The sequence below is a fragment of the Gorilla gorilla genome, chromosome 9 (genome assembly GCF_029281585.2).
Source record: "Gorilla gorilla gorilla isolate KB3781 chromosome 9, NHGRI_mGorGor1-v2.1_pri, whole genome shotgun sequence".
NCBI lineage: Eukaryota > Metazoa > Chordata > Mammalia > Primates > Hominidae > Gorilla > Gorilla gorilla.
In genome coordinates this window covers 82,161,703-82,178,658 of record NC_073233.2, presented here as the reverse complement: position 1 = coordinate 82,178,658, position 16,956 = coordinate 82,161,703, and the positions used below count along the sequence as shown (strand labels likewise).

The window sequence follows — 16,956 nt, the reverse complement described above, 5'->3', positions numbered from 1 at the left end:
GCAATAATCAATAGCTTACCAACCAAAAAAAGTCGAGGACCAGATGGATTCACAGCCGAATACTACCAGAGGTACAAAGAGGAGCTGGTAACATTCCTTCTGAAACTATTCCAATCAATAGAAAAAGAGGGAATCCTCCCTAACTCATTTTATGAAGCCAGCATCATCCTGATACCAAAGCCTGGCAGAGACACAACCAAAAGAGAGAATTTTAGACCAATATCCTTGATGAACATTGATGCAAAAATCCTCAATAAAATACTGGCAAACCGAATCCAGCAGCACATCAAAAAGCTTATCCACCATGATCAAGTGGGCTTCATCCCTGGGATGCAAGGCTGGTTCAACATATGCAAATCAATAAATGTAATCCAACATATAAAAAGAACCAAAGACAAAAACCACATGATTATCTCAATAGATGCAGAAAAGTCCTTTGACAAAATTCAACAACCCTTCATGCTAAAAACTCTCAATAAATTAGATATTGATGGACGTATCTCAAAATAATAAGAGCTATCTATGACAAACCCACAGCCAATATTATACTGAATGGGCAAAAACTGGAAGCATTCCCTTTGAAAACGGGTACAAGACAGGGATGCCCTCTGTCACCACTCCTATTCACCATAGTGTTGGAAGTTCTGGCCAGGGCAATCAGGCAGGAGAAGGAAATAAAGGGTATTCAATTAGGAAAAGAGGAAGTCAAATTGTCCCTGTTTGCAGATGACATGATTGTATATCTAGAAAACCCCATCGTCTCAGCCCAAAATCTCCTCAAGCTGATAAGCAACTTCAGCAAAGTCTCAGGATACAAAATCAATGTACAGAAATCACAAGCATTCTTATACACCAATAACAGACAGAGAGCCAAATCATGAGTGAACTCCCATTCACAATTGCTTCAAAGAGAATAAAATACCTAGGAATCCAACTTACAAGGGATATGAAGGACCTCTTCAAGGAGAACTACAAACCACTGCTCAATGAAATAAAAGAGGATACAAACAAATGGAAGAACGTTCCATGCTCATAGGTAGGAAGAATCAATATCGTGAAAATGGCCATACTGCCCAAAGTAATTTATAGATTCAATGCCATCTGCATCAAGCTACCAATGACTTTCTTCACAGAATTGGAAAAAACTACTTTAAAGTTCATATGGAATCAAAGAAGAGCCTGCATTGCCAAGATAATCCTAAGCCAAAAGAACAAAGCTGGAGGCATCACACTACCTGACTTCAAACTATACTACAAGGCTACAGTAACCAAAACAGCCTGATACTGGTACCAAAACAGAGATATAGACCAATGGAACAGAACAGAGTCCTCAGAGATAATGCCACATGTCTACAACTATCTGATCTTTCACAAACCTGACTAAAACAAGCAATGGGGAAATGATTCCCTATTTAATAAATGGTGCTGGGAAAACTGGCTAGCCATATGTAGAAAGCTGAAACTGGATCCCTTCCTTACACCTTATACAAAAATTAATTCAAGATGGATTAAAGACTTAAATGTTAGACCTAAAACCTTAAAAACCCTAGAAGAAAACCTAGGCAATACCATTCAGGACATAGGCATGGGCAAGGACTTCATGTCTAAAACACCAAAAGCCATGGCAACAAAAGCCAAAATTGACAAATGGGATCTAATTAAACTAAAGAGCTTCTGCACAGCAAAAGAAACTACCATCAGAGTGAACAGGCAACCTACAAAATGGGAGAAAATTTTTGCAACCTACTCATTTGACAAAGGGCTAATATCCAGAATCTACAATGAACTCAAACAAATTTACAAGAAAAAGACAAACAACCCCGTCAAAAAGTGGGCAAAGGATATGAACAGACACTTCTCAAAAGAAGACATTTATGCAGCCAAAAAGCACATGAAAAAATGCTCATCATCACTGGCCATCAGAGAAATGCAAAGCAAAACCACAATGAGATACCATCTCACACCATTTAGAATGGCGATCATTAAAAAGTCAGGAAACAACAGGTGCTGGAGAGGATGTGGAGAAATAGGAACACTTTTACACTGTTGGTGGGACTGTAAACTAGTTCAACCATTGTGGAAGACAGTGTGGTGATTCCTCAAGGATCTAGAACTAGAAATACCATTTGACCCAGCAATCCCATTGCTGGTTATACACCCAAAGGATTATAAATCATGCTGCTATAAAGACACATGCACATGTATGTTTATAGCAGCACTATTCACAATAGCAAAGACTTGGAACCAACCTAAATGTCCAACAACGATAGACTGGATTAATAAAATGTGGCACATATACACCAGGGAATACTATGCAGCCATAAAAAATGATGAGTTCATGTCCTTTGTAGGGACATGGATGAAACTGGAAACCATCATTCTCAGAAAAATATCTCAAGGACAAAAAACCAAACACCCCATGTTCTCACTCATAGGTGGGAATTGAACAATGATAACACATGGACACAGGAAGGGGAACATCACACACCGGGGACTGTTGTGGGGTGGGGGGAGGGGGGAGGGATAGCTTTAGGAGATATACCTAATGCTAAATGACGAGTTAATGGGTGCAGCACACCAACATGGCACATGTATACATATGTAACAAACCTGCACGTTGTGCACATGTACCCTAAAATTTAAAGTATACTAATAATAAAATTTAAAAAAAAACAATTCAACAGAAAAAACAAAGATTTGAGGGCACTTTAAGAAGGTTTATTTTCATTTATTTTCCTACCTTGCCTGGTAAGGGTGGTCATAAGTCATTAGTAAATGAGGAGACTGGTGAGACCTGATTTGCAGCGAGGCCACAGATCCTCTGCATTTCTGGTCTGCTGTTCCTTTCAGTGAGCCTTGTTATCTACTTATGGTAAGAATATTTTATCTTTTTTTTAAAAAAAAACATTTAATGGTTTGTTCAGAAGAGATATCCTCAGTGAAGTTAATGCTTTCTTTTCTTTTTTTTTTTTTTAACAGGCAGGAAATGTTTCGTGTGCCCTCAGCCTCTCTCGGGAGTTTCTTCTCTACAGTACGTAATGGATAAAAGATAAGCCAGCCACAGGTCTGACTTATGGGGAACTCCCTTCTGCTCCTGGCCTTTAATTCCTGCAAGAGAAATACAGCTATCTATCTTTATTATCTTTTTTTTTTTTTTTTTGAGATGGCATCTCACTCTGTCACCCAGGCTGGAGCGCAGTGGCGCGATCTCCGCTCACTGCAACCTCTGCCTCCTGGGTTCAAGTGATTCTCCTGCCTCAGCCTCCCAAGTAGCTGGGATTACAGGCGCCCACCACCGCACCTGGCTAATTTTTGTATTTTTAGTAGAGACGGGGTTTCACCATGTTGGCCAGGCTGGTCTCAAACTCCTAACCTCAAGTGGTCCCCCAACCTCGGGCTCCCAAAGTGCTAGGATTACAGGCATGAGCCACTGTGCCTGGCCCTATCTTTATTATCTTAATTTCATAATCCAGGTCACATTTCAAATTTTGGTGAAATCTTACATGCTGTTCAATGCATCAGGGGGAAATTTTTAAGTTAGTTGGAAAATGCTGAGAAGATATCAACCTGTCCCTTCCTTCTTCCACCCAATCAATGATATATTAGTGTTGCTTCAATGGGAAAAAGTCCAGGAGTGGGAGCCAGTTTCTTCAGAGACATTTTAAAGACCCAGATTTTGGAAGCAGACCCAAGAATGAATGAAATCAGTGTGCACTATGATGAAATCAGTGTGCACTATGTACGCAAGAAGGAAAGTGACTCAGCAGGATTGCTCACTTCAGCTGCTCACAGGGAGATATCAGTTTTTCCCTTTAAATCAGGTCTCACTCTGTGATGCATGCATCCCGCCCAGCTAGTAGGTCACAGAATTCAGCATCACCCCCCTTCAGGGAGTCTCTTGCTGACAATAAAATGAGTTAAACAGGAGGGAGATGCTTCCTAACTCAGGTATCTGCTTGGAAATGTTTGCCTCAAAGTTATATGTATGTATTTGCTTAACATTTTAGTGGTAGATGGCTTCCTAGGTTTTTCTTTAATACAGTATTTATTTGTTTTGTTTTGCTTTTGCGTTTGGGTGTGTGGTTTTTTTGTTTGTTTGTTGGTTTTGTTTTTTGAGACAGAGTCTCATTCTGTCACCCAGGCTGGAGTGCGATGGCATAATCTTGGCTCACTATAGCCTCTGCCTCCCAGGTTCAAGTGATTCTTGTTCCTCAGCTCCCAAGTAGCTGGGATGACAGCCATGTGCCACCATGCCCAGCTAATTTTTATATTTTTAGCAGAGATGGGGTTCTGCCATGTTGGCCAGGCTGGTCTCAAACTCCTGGCCTCAAGTGTTCCACCTGCCTCAGCCTCCCAAAATGCTGGGATTACAGGCATGAGTGTTTAGGATTTAGATACTAAAATGAGATACAAAATCACTATTTTGTTTTAATATTTATAAAGTATTTCATGTAGGACTTTATAATTGCATGTATACAAAACTTTTTAATGAATCCATTTAGTAACATTATTCCCTTCTGATAATTTAGCAAACAATAGGATAAGGAAGTAGCTGTGTATCTACAAACACAAGAGTAATTAGTGGTACAAACAAAATTATAATCCAACCCTTCTTTATTTCTTTGCACTTGATCTATTAAAATCTTTGCTATCCACTCAAATTGTGTGCTTTTATAGGTGGATAATAGAACATGGCAAGTTGAGATTCCCAGTTTTATTTCCGGCTTTGCAATATTTTCATTGGGATTTGGGCTTGTAATTTCCATTCTCCAAAACTTCACTTCTTCTCTTGTTAAAACAGAATGGTAATTTCTGCCCCTTGCTTTCCTCCTTTGCCAGGGTGATGGTTGTGGTTAGAAGCACACTGGGCTCCTCAGAGAAAGATGCTTTGGGAGCATTAGAACAATTCAGCACCTCCTTCTGAGATGCATTGAGAGTCTTGCAAAGAGGCCAGCAGGCCACGGGTAGCTCTGCCAATGCATGGGGCATCTTGCAGCCAAAGTGGGCACAAACAGGTGGGCACAAACAAGACACAAGATTTACTGGGTTTCCCAAGGGCCCTGTGGGAATCCAGTCTAGAGCCAAAGTCTAGCGTCCCTCTGCACCATACTTCTTTGCTCTGGGTCTAGGCCAGTTAGGAGATTTGAAAGATCTAGTGGAGCCAAGAATGAATTAGCTTCCAATTCTCTGGGGAAAAATAGGTTGGGTCCTTTTGCAATAGGCTTTGGCTTTCTGGACTTCTCTTTCATTGCACTTATCATATTTTGTTGTAAGTGATAATTTAATGTCCTTTTTCTCCATTAGACTCTAAACTCTGAGAGGTCAGCCTGTAGCACAGTATCTGATACATAGTAGATGTTCATTGAAGATTTACTGAATGGATGGGTGAAAGAATGAATGAATGAATGAGGCTTCATCTTCCCCATATATACCATCACAGTATCCCAGAGCAGCCATCTTCATGATCCCTTGGCCTAAGAGTTTTAAGTTCCACTTTGCTTCCCAAAACCCTTTGCATCTTCAGATCTACCAGGATCAAGTCAGTCTTTTAAAAAAATACCAGGTAGTCTTCTGGGAGTGAGGGCCTTGCACCCTCGTGTGTGTTGACATGAGGAGTTATTCAGGAGATCCAGTTGCCCATCCTGTGCAGCAGTGAAGCTGGAGGAAACCTTGGTGGCACTCCCTGGGGCCAGTATTTGTTAATCCCTATTTTATATTCCCTGCTCTGATTTATTCCAGGCCCAGATAATAAGAGGATGGCCAGGAATGTCTTGAAATATGAAAGGCTCTTGGCAGAGAGCCCCAACCACGTGGTAGCTGAGGCTGTCATCCAGAGGCCCAATATACCCCACCTGCAGACCAGAGACACCTACGAGGGGCTATGTCAGACCCTGGGTTCCCAGGTAGGATTCCTCAGGGAAAGAGAAAGGGGGAGAGGCTTGGCTAGAGTTTGAGAAGCTAGAATTGGGATAACATGAGGGGATAGAGCTGATGCATTAAAAACAATAAAGCTCACTTGGGCAGCATCAGAGTGACCACATTCTGTATCTCTTGCATTCCAATTTTTTTATGCCATAGTTCCCCTAAGTTGAGTTTTGCTCCTAGACCCTTCTTCTCTTATGCTCATCCTATTCTTTCCTTCCAGCCCACTCTCTACCAGATCCCTAGCCTCTACTGTTCCTATGAGACCAATTCCAACGCCTACCTGCTGCTCCAGCCCATCCGGAAGGAGGTCATCCACCTGGAGCCCTACATTGCTCTCTACCATGACTTTGTCAGTGACTCAGAGGCTCAGAAAATTAGAGAACTTGCAGAACCATGGGTGAGTGTCCTGAGACCCCACCAAGAATTTCTCTTTCATCTTCACATGCCTGGAGTTCAGGAGTGTGAGAATAGGCAACCTGAACAACTAGACACCTCAAAGAGCCAAGGAGTTCAGAATGCCAACCATTCCATAAAACTAGTCCATGGTGGAAAAAATCACAATAGTGCTTGCCTCTGGAGGGAAAGGATTAACTGGATGATGTGCAAGAGGATTCTCTGGGGTATTGAAAATGTGCTCTCAATATCTTGTTAGGGACATGGTACATGTGGCTGTATGCATTTGTCAAAACTCACCAAATGGTCCACTTGAGACCTGTGTATATCATTGTATGTAAGTTTAACCTAAAAAAAGACAAATAAAAAAGAACACTTCAAAAGTGTCAACCATTCTATGTAATTGGTAGAGGTGGGGAAAAGGGTGAAATGACAGCGGCAAGGAGTAAAATCCTAGCACAAATTTACAGAGTTAGAGTAGAAAGCTCAACTTCATTATTTTGTTAAAAAGGAAACTGAGGCCCAGAGAGGGGAAGGGACTTGTTAAGCTCATACATGTAGCTAGAGCCACAGCTAGAACTTAGAGGTACAGTAGTCCCCCTTATTTGCAATTTTACTTTCTGTGGTTTCAGTTATTCTCAGTGTAGTACAATAAGATATTTTGAGAGAGAGAGGTCATTTTCCCATAATTTTATTACAGTATATTATTATTATTATATTTTATTGTTAATCTCTGTGCCTCATTTATGAATTATAAATTATAACATATAATTATAAATTAAACTTTGTAATTCAGTTACAATCATTATTATAATTTCATTATAAAAAGAACCAAAGGAGGCCAGAATGATCAGGGCTAGCAGGCCCAATGAAGGTGCAGGGCTTCAACTGAGTCTCCAAAGATGGGCAGAATGTGGCGAGAGAGAGAAGTGATGAGTGAGTGTGCTTTGGGAAAGGGACAGTGACTAGGAAGCAGATATTCAACACAAGCCACTGAGGCATCTGTCTTCAGTTCCCATGGGGGAGCCACTACCATGTGAGCCCAGGGCTGATTCCTGGGAGAGCCACAAACCAGACAGGCATCAGCAGCCCCAGAGAGATGCTTCTAGGGGAAGGAAGTGTGCCAAGGTCTGTGCATGCCAAATGGACAACACGGCCATGAATGATTAAATAGACATCTCTGGGTGGGTCACTTCTCCCATTACCATGGCAACAGGGCTGTTTTAAGGAAAAATTTAGTTATAATGTAATTATGATTATAATTAAATTACAGTCATGATTAAATTAAATTACAATCATGATTAGGTTAAATTTTGATTGAAGCCATCCCACTGTCTTCACTTGGAGACCCAGCCTGACAGAGCAGCCTCTGTATGGGACATTGCCAGTCTCATGGAAGAGGAAAAAGACAAATGGCAAACATGAGCTGGTTCATAAAGCTTCTGCATGGAAGTGCCAGATGTTACTTCCACCCATGTTTCACTGGTCAGAGCAAAACATGTGGCCACTACTGCAGTCAACAGCAAGGTTCTAATTCTTCCACAGGGAAAGCACTGCAAGTCACCAAGCCAAGCTGGATGTCAATGGGAAGAGGACATTTAATCCTCCCCCTAGGAAGTGTGCTAAATATTAAAAAAAAAAATGCACCTCTATAAGCATGTTGCCTCTTTAAAGATATTGTCTCAGAATTATTTCTGTCAAGCCAGACATTGTGCTCTTAACATGTGCAGTTCATCCAGGCAGCCATTAGTCATTCATCAACAGAATAGAGCCCACTGTGTGCCAGACACTGGCCTGGGTGCTGGGCTTTTACAGTGAGATGAAGTGTTGGTTCTTTCCTCTTGGAAACTTAGTGCACAATGGAGAAAAACAAATATTTACACTACACTATGATATATGCTATCATAGAGGTGTGTGCAGAGAGTTGTGCTATGCACATAAAAAAGCAAGGCTTCCTCTAAAGAAAAGGCAATTGGATGAAGAACAGATGGGGAAGGGAGGAAGAATCAGGGAAGGCTTCACTGTGGAGGTGACATCTATCAGAGAAAGAAGGTGGCAAAGGGTATTCCAGAAAGACAAAACAATATGTGCAAGGGCCTGATATGTGGTTATGTTCAGAGACTGGGCAGAAGCTTGGTGGCTGAAGTGGGCAAGGGATGGGGGCGAGAGGTGATAGGAGATGAAGCTAGATGTGAGACACCATTAGCAGATGCTATAAATGCCATGCTGGGGAGTTTGGATTTTATCCTGTAGGCAGCAGGAGAGCTGTTGGACAGTTTTAATGGGAGAGTTGCATGATCATGTCTGATTTTTAAGGAAGACTGTAACAGCAGACATGGATTGGAGGGAGAAGAGGGGCAATCATCATTTCATCTAAAAGCCCCTCCAGGAAAGTCTAGAATCTTTGCACAGAAGCTTTTTGAGATAATTAAGCCCCACTGGTGAATTGGAGCAAACAGGTTCAGCTTTGCAGTGAGCCAGCAGTAGTAGCTTTTGGCCAGCAGCTGCTTTTTCCTTAGAACAGCCCTGTTGCCATGGTAACGGGAGAAGTGACCCACCCAGAGACATTGATTTAAATGTTCATGGCCATGTCGTCCATTTAGCATGCACAGATCTTGGCACACTTCCTTCCCCTAGAAGTGTCTCTCTGGGGCTGCTGATGCCTGTCTGGTCTGTGGCTCTCCCAGGAATCAGCCCTGGACTGACATGGTAGTGGCTTCCCCATGGGAACTGAAGACAGATGCCTCAGTGGCTTGTGTTGAATATCTCTGCTTCCTAGTCACTGTCCCTTTCCCAAAGCACACTCACTCATCACTTCTCTCTCTCGCCACATCCTGCCCATCTTTGAAGACTCAGTTGAAGCCCTGCACCTTCGTTGGGCCCGCTAGCCCTGATCATTCTGGCCTCCTTTGGTTCTTTTTCAGAGCACTTTTTGGAGCCATATATAATTACCTATTCCTCCTCTGAACTCTAAGCTTTTTCTCACTGGTTTTTTGGTACTTAATTTTTAAATGTATTCTGCCATTTATGTGTTGTTTGACATCACTGACAGTTTCCTGGGTCAGCATCCTGCCTCCCCAGTCAGACTGTAAACTAGCAGGCATCATCTTTCTGCAAATGCCTTGCCCCATGTTCTTCCCATTGCTGCCAGAGTAAATCTTTAAAAGGTCAGGTCTGACCACTCAAGCCCTTGCTGAAACTCTTTGTTGGGTCACTTTTGCCCTTGAGTGCTTACAAGTCTCCATGGCCTGGCTGCTGCCAACCCCTTCTACCACATCTCCCCCGGCACTTGACGCTCCAGCTGCACACTCTTCTGTCTGCCTGGAACGAACTGCCCTTGACTTCTCACCTGTATGATTTCAGCGTGTCTTGTGGACATCCTGGAAAGACTCCCTGTCCCTCATAAGAATGGGCTATGTGCCCCTCTCTCTATTGCCGTGGCATTCTATACTTGCCTATTATGGCCCCATTAGATGTCTTAGGGGCAGGGACATTGTCTGGATTAACATATTGTTTTTCCAGTGCCTAGCACAGTGCTTAGCACAGAGAACAACCAATAAATATTTGTTCCAAAAAACGAGTGACTGGTAGGTAGACAATTAATGATTGTTACAGGAAATAAATATAAGGTGGCTCCTTAATTTGGGATGGGGGGGATTCCTTAGGTTTTGTTTTTGTTTTTGTTTTTTAAACCATTGATTTTGCCCTAAAAGAACAGAAGGGAGCATCTCTCTTCTATGAGTTTCTCCTCTACAAATGGCTCAGGACAGGACACCAGGGACAATGGACGGAGGCAACATCAATCCCCTTCTGATTTCCTGCTTCCTAAGATTGTAGAGCCACATGATGAGAGGAACTCGCAAGCACATGTTGTTCATATGCTGCATTTTATTTTTTTATTTTTATTTTTTTGTTCCAAACATTTTTATTATTATTATTATTATACTTTAAGTTTTAGGGTACATGTGCACATTGTGCAGGTTAGTTACATACGTATACATGTGCCATGCTGGTGCGCTGCACCCACTAACTCGTCATCTAGCATTAGGTATATCTCCCAATGCTATCCCTCCCCCCTCCCCCCACCCCACAACAGTCCCCAGAGTGTGATGTTCCCCTTCCTGTGTCCATGTGATCTCATTGTTCAATTCCCACCTATGAGTGAGAATATGTGGTGTTTGGTTTTTTGTTCTCGCGATAGCTTACTGAGAATGATGATTTCCAATTTCATCCGTGTCCCTACAAAGGACATGAACTCATCATTTTTTATGGCTGCGTAGTATTCCATGGTGTATATGTGCCACATTTTCTTAATCCAGTCTATCATTGTTGGACGTTTAGGTTGGTTCCAAGTCTTTGCTATTGTGAATAATGCTGCAATAAACATATGTGTGCATGTGTCTTTATAGCAGCATGATTTGTAGTCCTTTGGGTATATACCCAGTAATGGGATTGCTGGGTCAAATGGTATTTCTAGTTCTAGATCCCTGAGGAATTGCCACACTGACTTCCACAATGGTTGAACTAGTTTACAGTCCCACCAACAGTGTAAAAGTGTTCCTATTTCTCCACATCCTCTCCAGCACCTGTAGTTTCCTGACTTTTTAATGATTGCCATTCTAACTGGTGTGAGATGGTATCTCATTGTGGTTTTGATTTGCATTTCTCTGATGGCCAGGGATGATGAGCATTTTTTCATGTGTTTTTTGGCTGCATAAATGTCTTCTTTTGAGAAGTGTCTGTTCATGTCCTTCGCCCACTTTTCGATGGGGTTGTTTTTTTCTTGTAAATTTGTTTGAGTTCATTGTAGATTCTCGATATTAGCCCTTTGTCAGATGAATAGGTTGCGAAAATTTTCTCCCATTTTGTAGGTTGCCTGTTCACTCTGATGGTAGTTTCTTTTTTTTTTTTTTTTTTTTTGAGACGGAGTCTGGCTCTGTCGCCCAGGCTGGAGTGCAGTGGCGCAATCTCAGCTCACTGCAAGCTCCGCCTCCCAGGTTCACGCCATTCTCCTGCCTCAGCCTCCCGAGTAGCTGGGACTACAGGCGCCCGCCACCACGCCCGGCTAATTTTTTGTATTTTTAGTAGAGACGGGGTTTCACCATGTTAGCCAGGATGGTCTCGATCTCCTGACCTCGTGATCCGCCCGCCTCGGCCTCCCAAAGTGCTGGGATTACAGGCGTGAGCCACCGCGCCCGGCCTCTGATGGTAGTTTCTTTTGCTGTGCAGAATTTAGATCGGGAAAACAGGCCCAAGGAAAGGAAGAGGCTTTTCCAAGACTGTCTATCTGGTTTAGCAGGAGGGACAATGACATTATGGAAGCTTCAGAGAAGGGAAAGAGCTTCTGTCTGTGTAGCTCATTGCCCCAGGCACTGCTCTGCCTGCCTGTGAAGCACCAGAGCTGGGTCTGAGCCCTGTGAGTACTTTTAAGGGCAGTGCCCTGTTTCATTCATTTGTTTATTTAACCAGTACTAAGCACCTACTCCACCACGAGGTGTTGAATGGACCCTGGGGATACAGCACTGAAAAAAGGCCAAGTCCTTGCCCTCATGAGCTGACATTCTGATGACAGAGGCAGAAGTAGACATGTTTACCCTCATATAAATAAATAATATTTCTCTTTCTGTCCCTGGATTTTGCGATTAGGAGACACTTTATTTAAAAATAATTTAGGCCCAGTATGGTGGCTCATTCCTGTAATCCCAGCACTTTGGGAGGCCGAGGTGGGAGGATCCTTTGAGACCAGAAGTTCGAGACCAGCCTGGGCAACAAAACAAGACCCCGTATCTATAAAAACATTTTTTTTTAAATTAGCCAGGTTTGGTGGCATGTGCCTATGGTCCCAGCTATTTGGGAGGCTGAGGTGGGAGGATTGCTTGAGTCTAGGAGTTGGAGGCTGTAGTGAGCTATGATCGTACTAGTGCACTCCAGCCTGGACAACAGAGCAAGACCCTGTCTCTAAAGATAATAATAATAATAATTTAAATGCTATACCTAGACATTCAGAACAAAAGAGAGGCATTTAGTTAAACTAGTGTTATCAAAACTGTTGTTGTCTTTTCATAATCAAGGCAGTTGCAGCTATGAAAATCTCACAAGTACCCTCAACATCTGTAACTATTATATATCAATTTTTTTAAAAAGTCGTTGTAGCAAAAACAGACTCTGATTCTCTGTAAGGAAAGGCTTTCATTAGAATATTCAAAAGGAGCAGGCTGCCTCTGAGTGTAGAGAGTTTCCTGTTGCTGGAGGTGTTCATTTAATTCGACAAACACTTACGAAGTGCTTACCATAGGTCAGGCCCTGTGCCTGACCCTGGGAAACAAAGACGAATGAGAAATGCCCCTGTTCTTACCTAACTCACAGTCTTGCAGATACAAAAGGGATTCAAATAACAGTTAAATTCAACTCAGCAAACTTTTATTGAGTGCTTACTGTCGACTAGACACAGTGTTAAAGGTTATTTTCAACTCTACGATCTTTGGTCACTTATGATCTTTTATTTTCAGGATTGATAGCCGTCACTAAATTAGTCCCACATGCAAAATGTCCTCTAATTAAGGAGGAACTGGCATCTGTTATGTTGATGCTTAAGAGAGAAATATGTCTGTGGAAGTGACAAAACTTTCCTTTTGCATCATAACCACTTGGACTTTGTCTTACATTCTTCCCACCAGCTACAGAGGTCAGTGGTGGCATCAGGGGAGAAGCAGTTACAAGTGGAGTACCGCATCAGCAAAAGGTAAGAAGGGCCCTTCCTCGGTCATACCTGCTGCCCACCCTCGGGCAGTAGCATAGCTGACTACCAGTCAGCAACAGCCATTCAGGGACCGCCAGAGGTAGAGAATCCCTAGTTCATGTTTATAGCTGTACATTCTTTTTAAGAGGGTGAAGTTTCCACTCCCCTTTCCCAGGTTGTTAGATCATCTGAGGGTTTAACTAGAAGGCCATTCCAGAGAGACTTGGAAGAGCTCCTCTGCCCTAAACCAAAAAATATGTCTATAGTTGTTCTTCTAAACAGGATTGCTTTTCCAGAAGATACAGTCCTGTCCACATTTGTAATTTAACTTTACAAGATTCCATTCCCACCTCCTGACTCATATTGAAAGTATGACTTGCCAACAATGAGACCAGAAGGACAAATAGACTCTCTGGCCCTGATGGCTTCTGTAGAGGAGCAGATTCAGCTGTGAGAGCCCAGCTTTATCCCACCCCTCCAGCCCTGCCCACCCCCCACTGCAGCCCTTTACTTACATCCACCAAAGACATGTGAGACAGTGACGTCAGCATCCTTGGGGAGAGGCCAGACCTCAGGATGGGGATCAGTTTGTGCTGTCTGGGAAGGGAGGTGAGTGATGAAAGCTGTGATTCAGAATCATTTGGCTTAACTTACTTGGTCTGGTACATTAAGGGCCTTTCATATTAGTAGTTATTCTCTAACCTATGGAAGGTCCCTATGACCTCAGCCTCATTGCTTTTTCTAACCTTTCTGATATTCTAGTGTCAGAGAGAAAATTCAGCCTTGGGTTAATTGCTTCCAGGGGAGCAGGTGGTATTTTCTTCCCTTTTCCGAACAAGAAACTACTTTCTTTCTCCACTTGCATCACTCTTCAACTCTTTGACTTTTGGTTCTGTCCTCACAAGTTCGCTGGAGCTGGTCTCCCAAAGGTCACCAGGGAACTTCTAATTGCCAAATCATTTTCCTGCTCACACACCTTCACTGAGTACCCATTATCCATAAAGTCCAGATTCCATATCACAGTGTTTTCAGCTTTCTACGTCATGCCCTGAGCCTGCTTCTCCAGCTGTATCTCCCGTTACTTCTTCCTGTCTCCTTATTCATAATTTATTGCCACACCTCCATGTCTGTGCTTATGCTGTTTCTTCAGGCTGGAATACTCCTACATCTTTTCCATCTATTGAAATTTTATGCACTCTTCAAAGTTTGGCTTAAATGTCACTATCTTACCTGAGTGCCCCACTGGAATAAACTTCTCCTTCCTCTGTGCTTCCCAGCACTTTAAAGTCTGTTTCTCAATTTTTCACTGTACCTTACTTTGTTCTTAGTTATATTTGTGTTTGTCCTTTCCCCCATAATCCATGAGCTCTTAGAAGGCAATAGCTCTGTCTTGGGGATCTCTGTAACCTAAGAGCATGTGGCATAGCACTCTGCTTGCACTCTATTTGAAAGAATGAACACACTAATCCATCAAAAGCAAAGAGCAAAGAAATGGTCTTCCATATCATGCCAAGGCTGTTCCCTCAGAGCCTTATCGTCTCCCCAGGAGACCCACTGGCTTTAGGGAGCACTTCCTCACTTCCCAGGGACATAAATTCTGATTCCAAAGTTGCCACTTTGTCAGAACCTCAACAAGATATTCAGGAAAAGAGACTGAACTCTGCTGTTTGGCCTTTGCCCTATCCTGGCTTGTCTTGCAGTAGAGCAGAGATTTTCCTGTGTTTAAAAGTAACACTAATGTATAGTTCACAAAGTGTCTTCATAAGCATTGCCTCTCACAATCTTTATAAGTCTGTGAAGTAGATATTATTATCATCCCAATTTTATAGACAACACACTGACCCTTAGAGAGGTTAATGGTTAAATACTTGACTTAGGATCACAGAGGATCAGGGACTCGTCACATTTCTCTAAATCACAAGCTTTTCCCACTGTACCCGGGTCCCTCTGTTCAGATGTCTCTACACCATAGCAGCTTTGAAGGCAGGGGTTTTGTCTTATTCCTCTTTGTATCTCAATGCTGTGAGATTGTTGAGGTAGAGAACAAAGTGGACTGGGCAGACTTAACATGAGGAATGCATAGGTAATTAGGCATTTATGTCTGTCTTCCCTCCCTCTCTTTCCTCCTTCCTTCCATCCTTCCTTCTGGCAATTAACATAATTCATTTGTTTATTCATTCATTCAGAGACGTCGTTTAGTCATTTCGGGCAACAGATCATTGATGCTTCAATCTGTGGTGTGTTTTAGTGCCTGGCTGAAGGACACTGTTGACCCAAAGCTGGTGGCCCTCAACCACCGCATTGCTGCCCTCACAGGCCTTGATGTCCGGCCTCCCTATGCAGAGTATCTGCAGGTGGTGAACTATGGCATCGGAGGACACTATGAGCCTCACTTTGACCATGCTACGGTAATGGTGGAGTCAATGACCAATCCCCTGGGGTAGGGAGCCAGGGCATTATTTATTTCTTGTAGGCTCTCAGGGAATACTAAGTGAAATCTTAGAACAAAGGTTCTTTTTCCAGAAATATCTGAAAGCCTTAGTTTCAAGCATATTGTTGCTGACTCATTTTCTTGTCTGCCACCATCTCCCTTCTAAAATTTGCTGGTGAGGGAAGAATGTGGCTTGTCATGGAATCATCTGACTGCTCCACTCAGGGACTTCCTAGTGAGGATTGTCCTTCCTCCAGTAACTCTTCTAGCCTCATGATCTCAACTGGCCATCTTTGCTGACAATAGCAAATAATTTTTTTAAAATTTTAGATTCACGGGGTACATGTGCTTGTTTTTTATTTACGTATTTATTTATGTATTTATTTTTTTCTTTATAGGCAGGATCTTGCTCTGTTGCCCAGGCTGCAGTGTAGTGGCACCATCATAGCTCACTGCAGCCTTGAACTCCTGGGCTAAGTGATCCCCCCATCTCAGCCTCCCAAGTAGCTCTAGGACTACACCTGGCTAATTTAAAAAAAATTTTTTTTGTAGAGACAAGGTCCTGCTATGTTGCCCAGGCCTGTCTTGAACTCCTGGGCTCAAGCGATCCTCCCACCTCAGTCTCCCAAAGTGCTGACATTACAGGAGTGAGCCACTGCACCCAGCCATACTTGTTATATGGGTATCGCATGTGTAATGGTGGGGACCACACTTCTAGTGTACCCATCACCCAACTATTGACTGTTTTACCTGATACGTAATTTTTCAACTCTCACTCCTCTTTCACCCTCCCCCATTTTGGAGTTTCCAGTGTTTGTTACCTCCATCTTTATGTCCATGTGTACCCATTGTTTAGCCCCCACTTATAAGTGAGGACATGCAATATCTTATCTTCTGCTTTTGAGTTAGTTCACTTAGGATAATGGCCTCCAGCTCCATCTATGTTGCTGCAGAGGAAATTATTTCATTCTTTTTATGGCTGGATAGTATTCTGTTATGTATATATGCCTTATTTTCTTTATCAAATCAACCATCGATGGACATTTAGGTTGGTTCCATGACTTTGCTGTTGTGAATAGTGCTGCAATAAATATCTGGGTGCAGGTGTTTTTTCTTTAATATAATACTTTCTTTTCCTTTGGGTAGATACCCAGTAGTGATTTTTGAGGATTAAAATGACCTCCCCAAAATTGATCTATAAATTGAACCCCAGCTTTATAAAAATTCCAGGAGGTTTATTTTTGTAGAAATTAGCAAGCTGATCCTAAAATGTATATGGAAATGCAAAAAACCTAGAGCAGCCAAAACAATTTTGAAAAAGAAGAACAAATTGGAGGACATACACTATCTGATCTCAAAACTTAGTATAGAGCTACAGGAATCAAGGCAGTGTGGTACCAGTGTAAGGAGAGACACATAGGTCAATGGAACAGAACAGAGTCCAGAAACAAACCAACACGTTTATGAT

At 42.5% G+C, this 16,956-nt stretch overlaps 1 protein-coding gene across 1 annotated transcript in view; it reads left to right on the top strand.

Annotated features, from left to right (window-relative positions):
- The window catches only part of P4HA3 (prolyl 4-hydroxylase subunit alpha 3), a 45,374-nt gene that overhangs the window by 19,579 nt on the left and 8,839 nt on the right, over positions 1–16,956 (top strand). Inside the window, exons 5-9 of the mRNA XM_004051799.5 lie at positions 2,980–3,031; positions 5,740–5,903; positions 6,146–6,322; positions 12,996–13,060; positions 15,306–15,465. Of these exons, the coding sequence (XP_004051847.5) occupies positions 2,980–3,031; positions 5,740–5,903; positions 6,146–6,322; positions 12,996–13,060; positions 15,306–15,465 (618 nt within the window). The remainder of the gene's footprint in view (positions 1–2,979; positions 3,032–5,739; positions 5,904–6,145; positions 6,323–12,995; positions 13,061–15,305; positions 15,466–16,956) is intronic.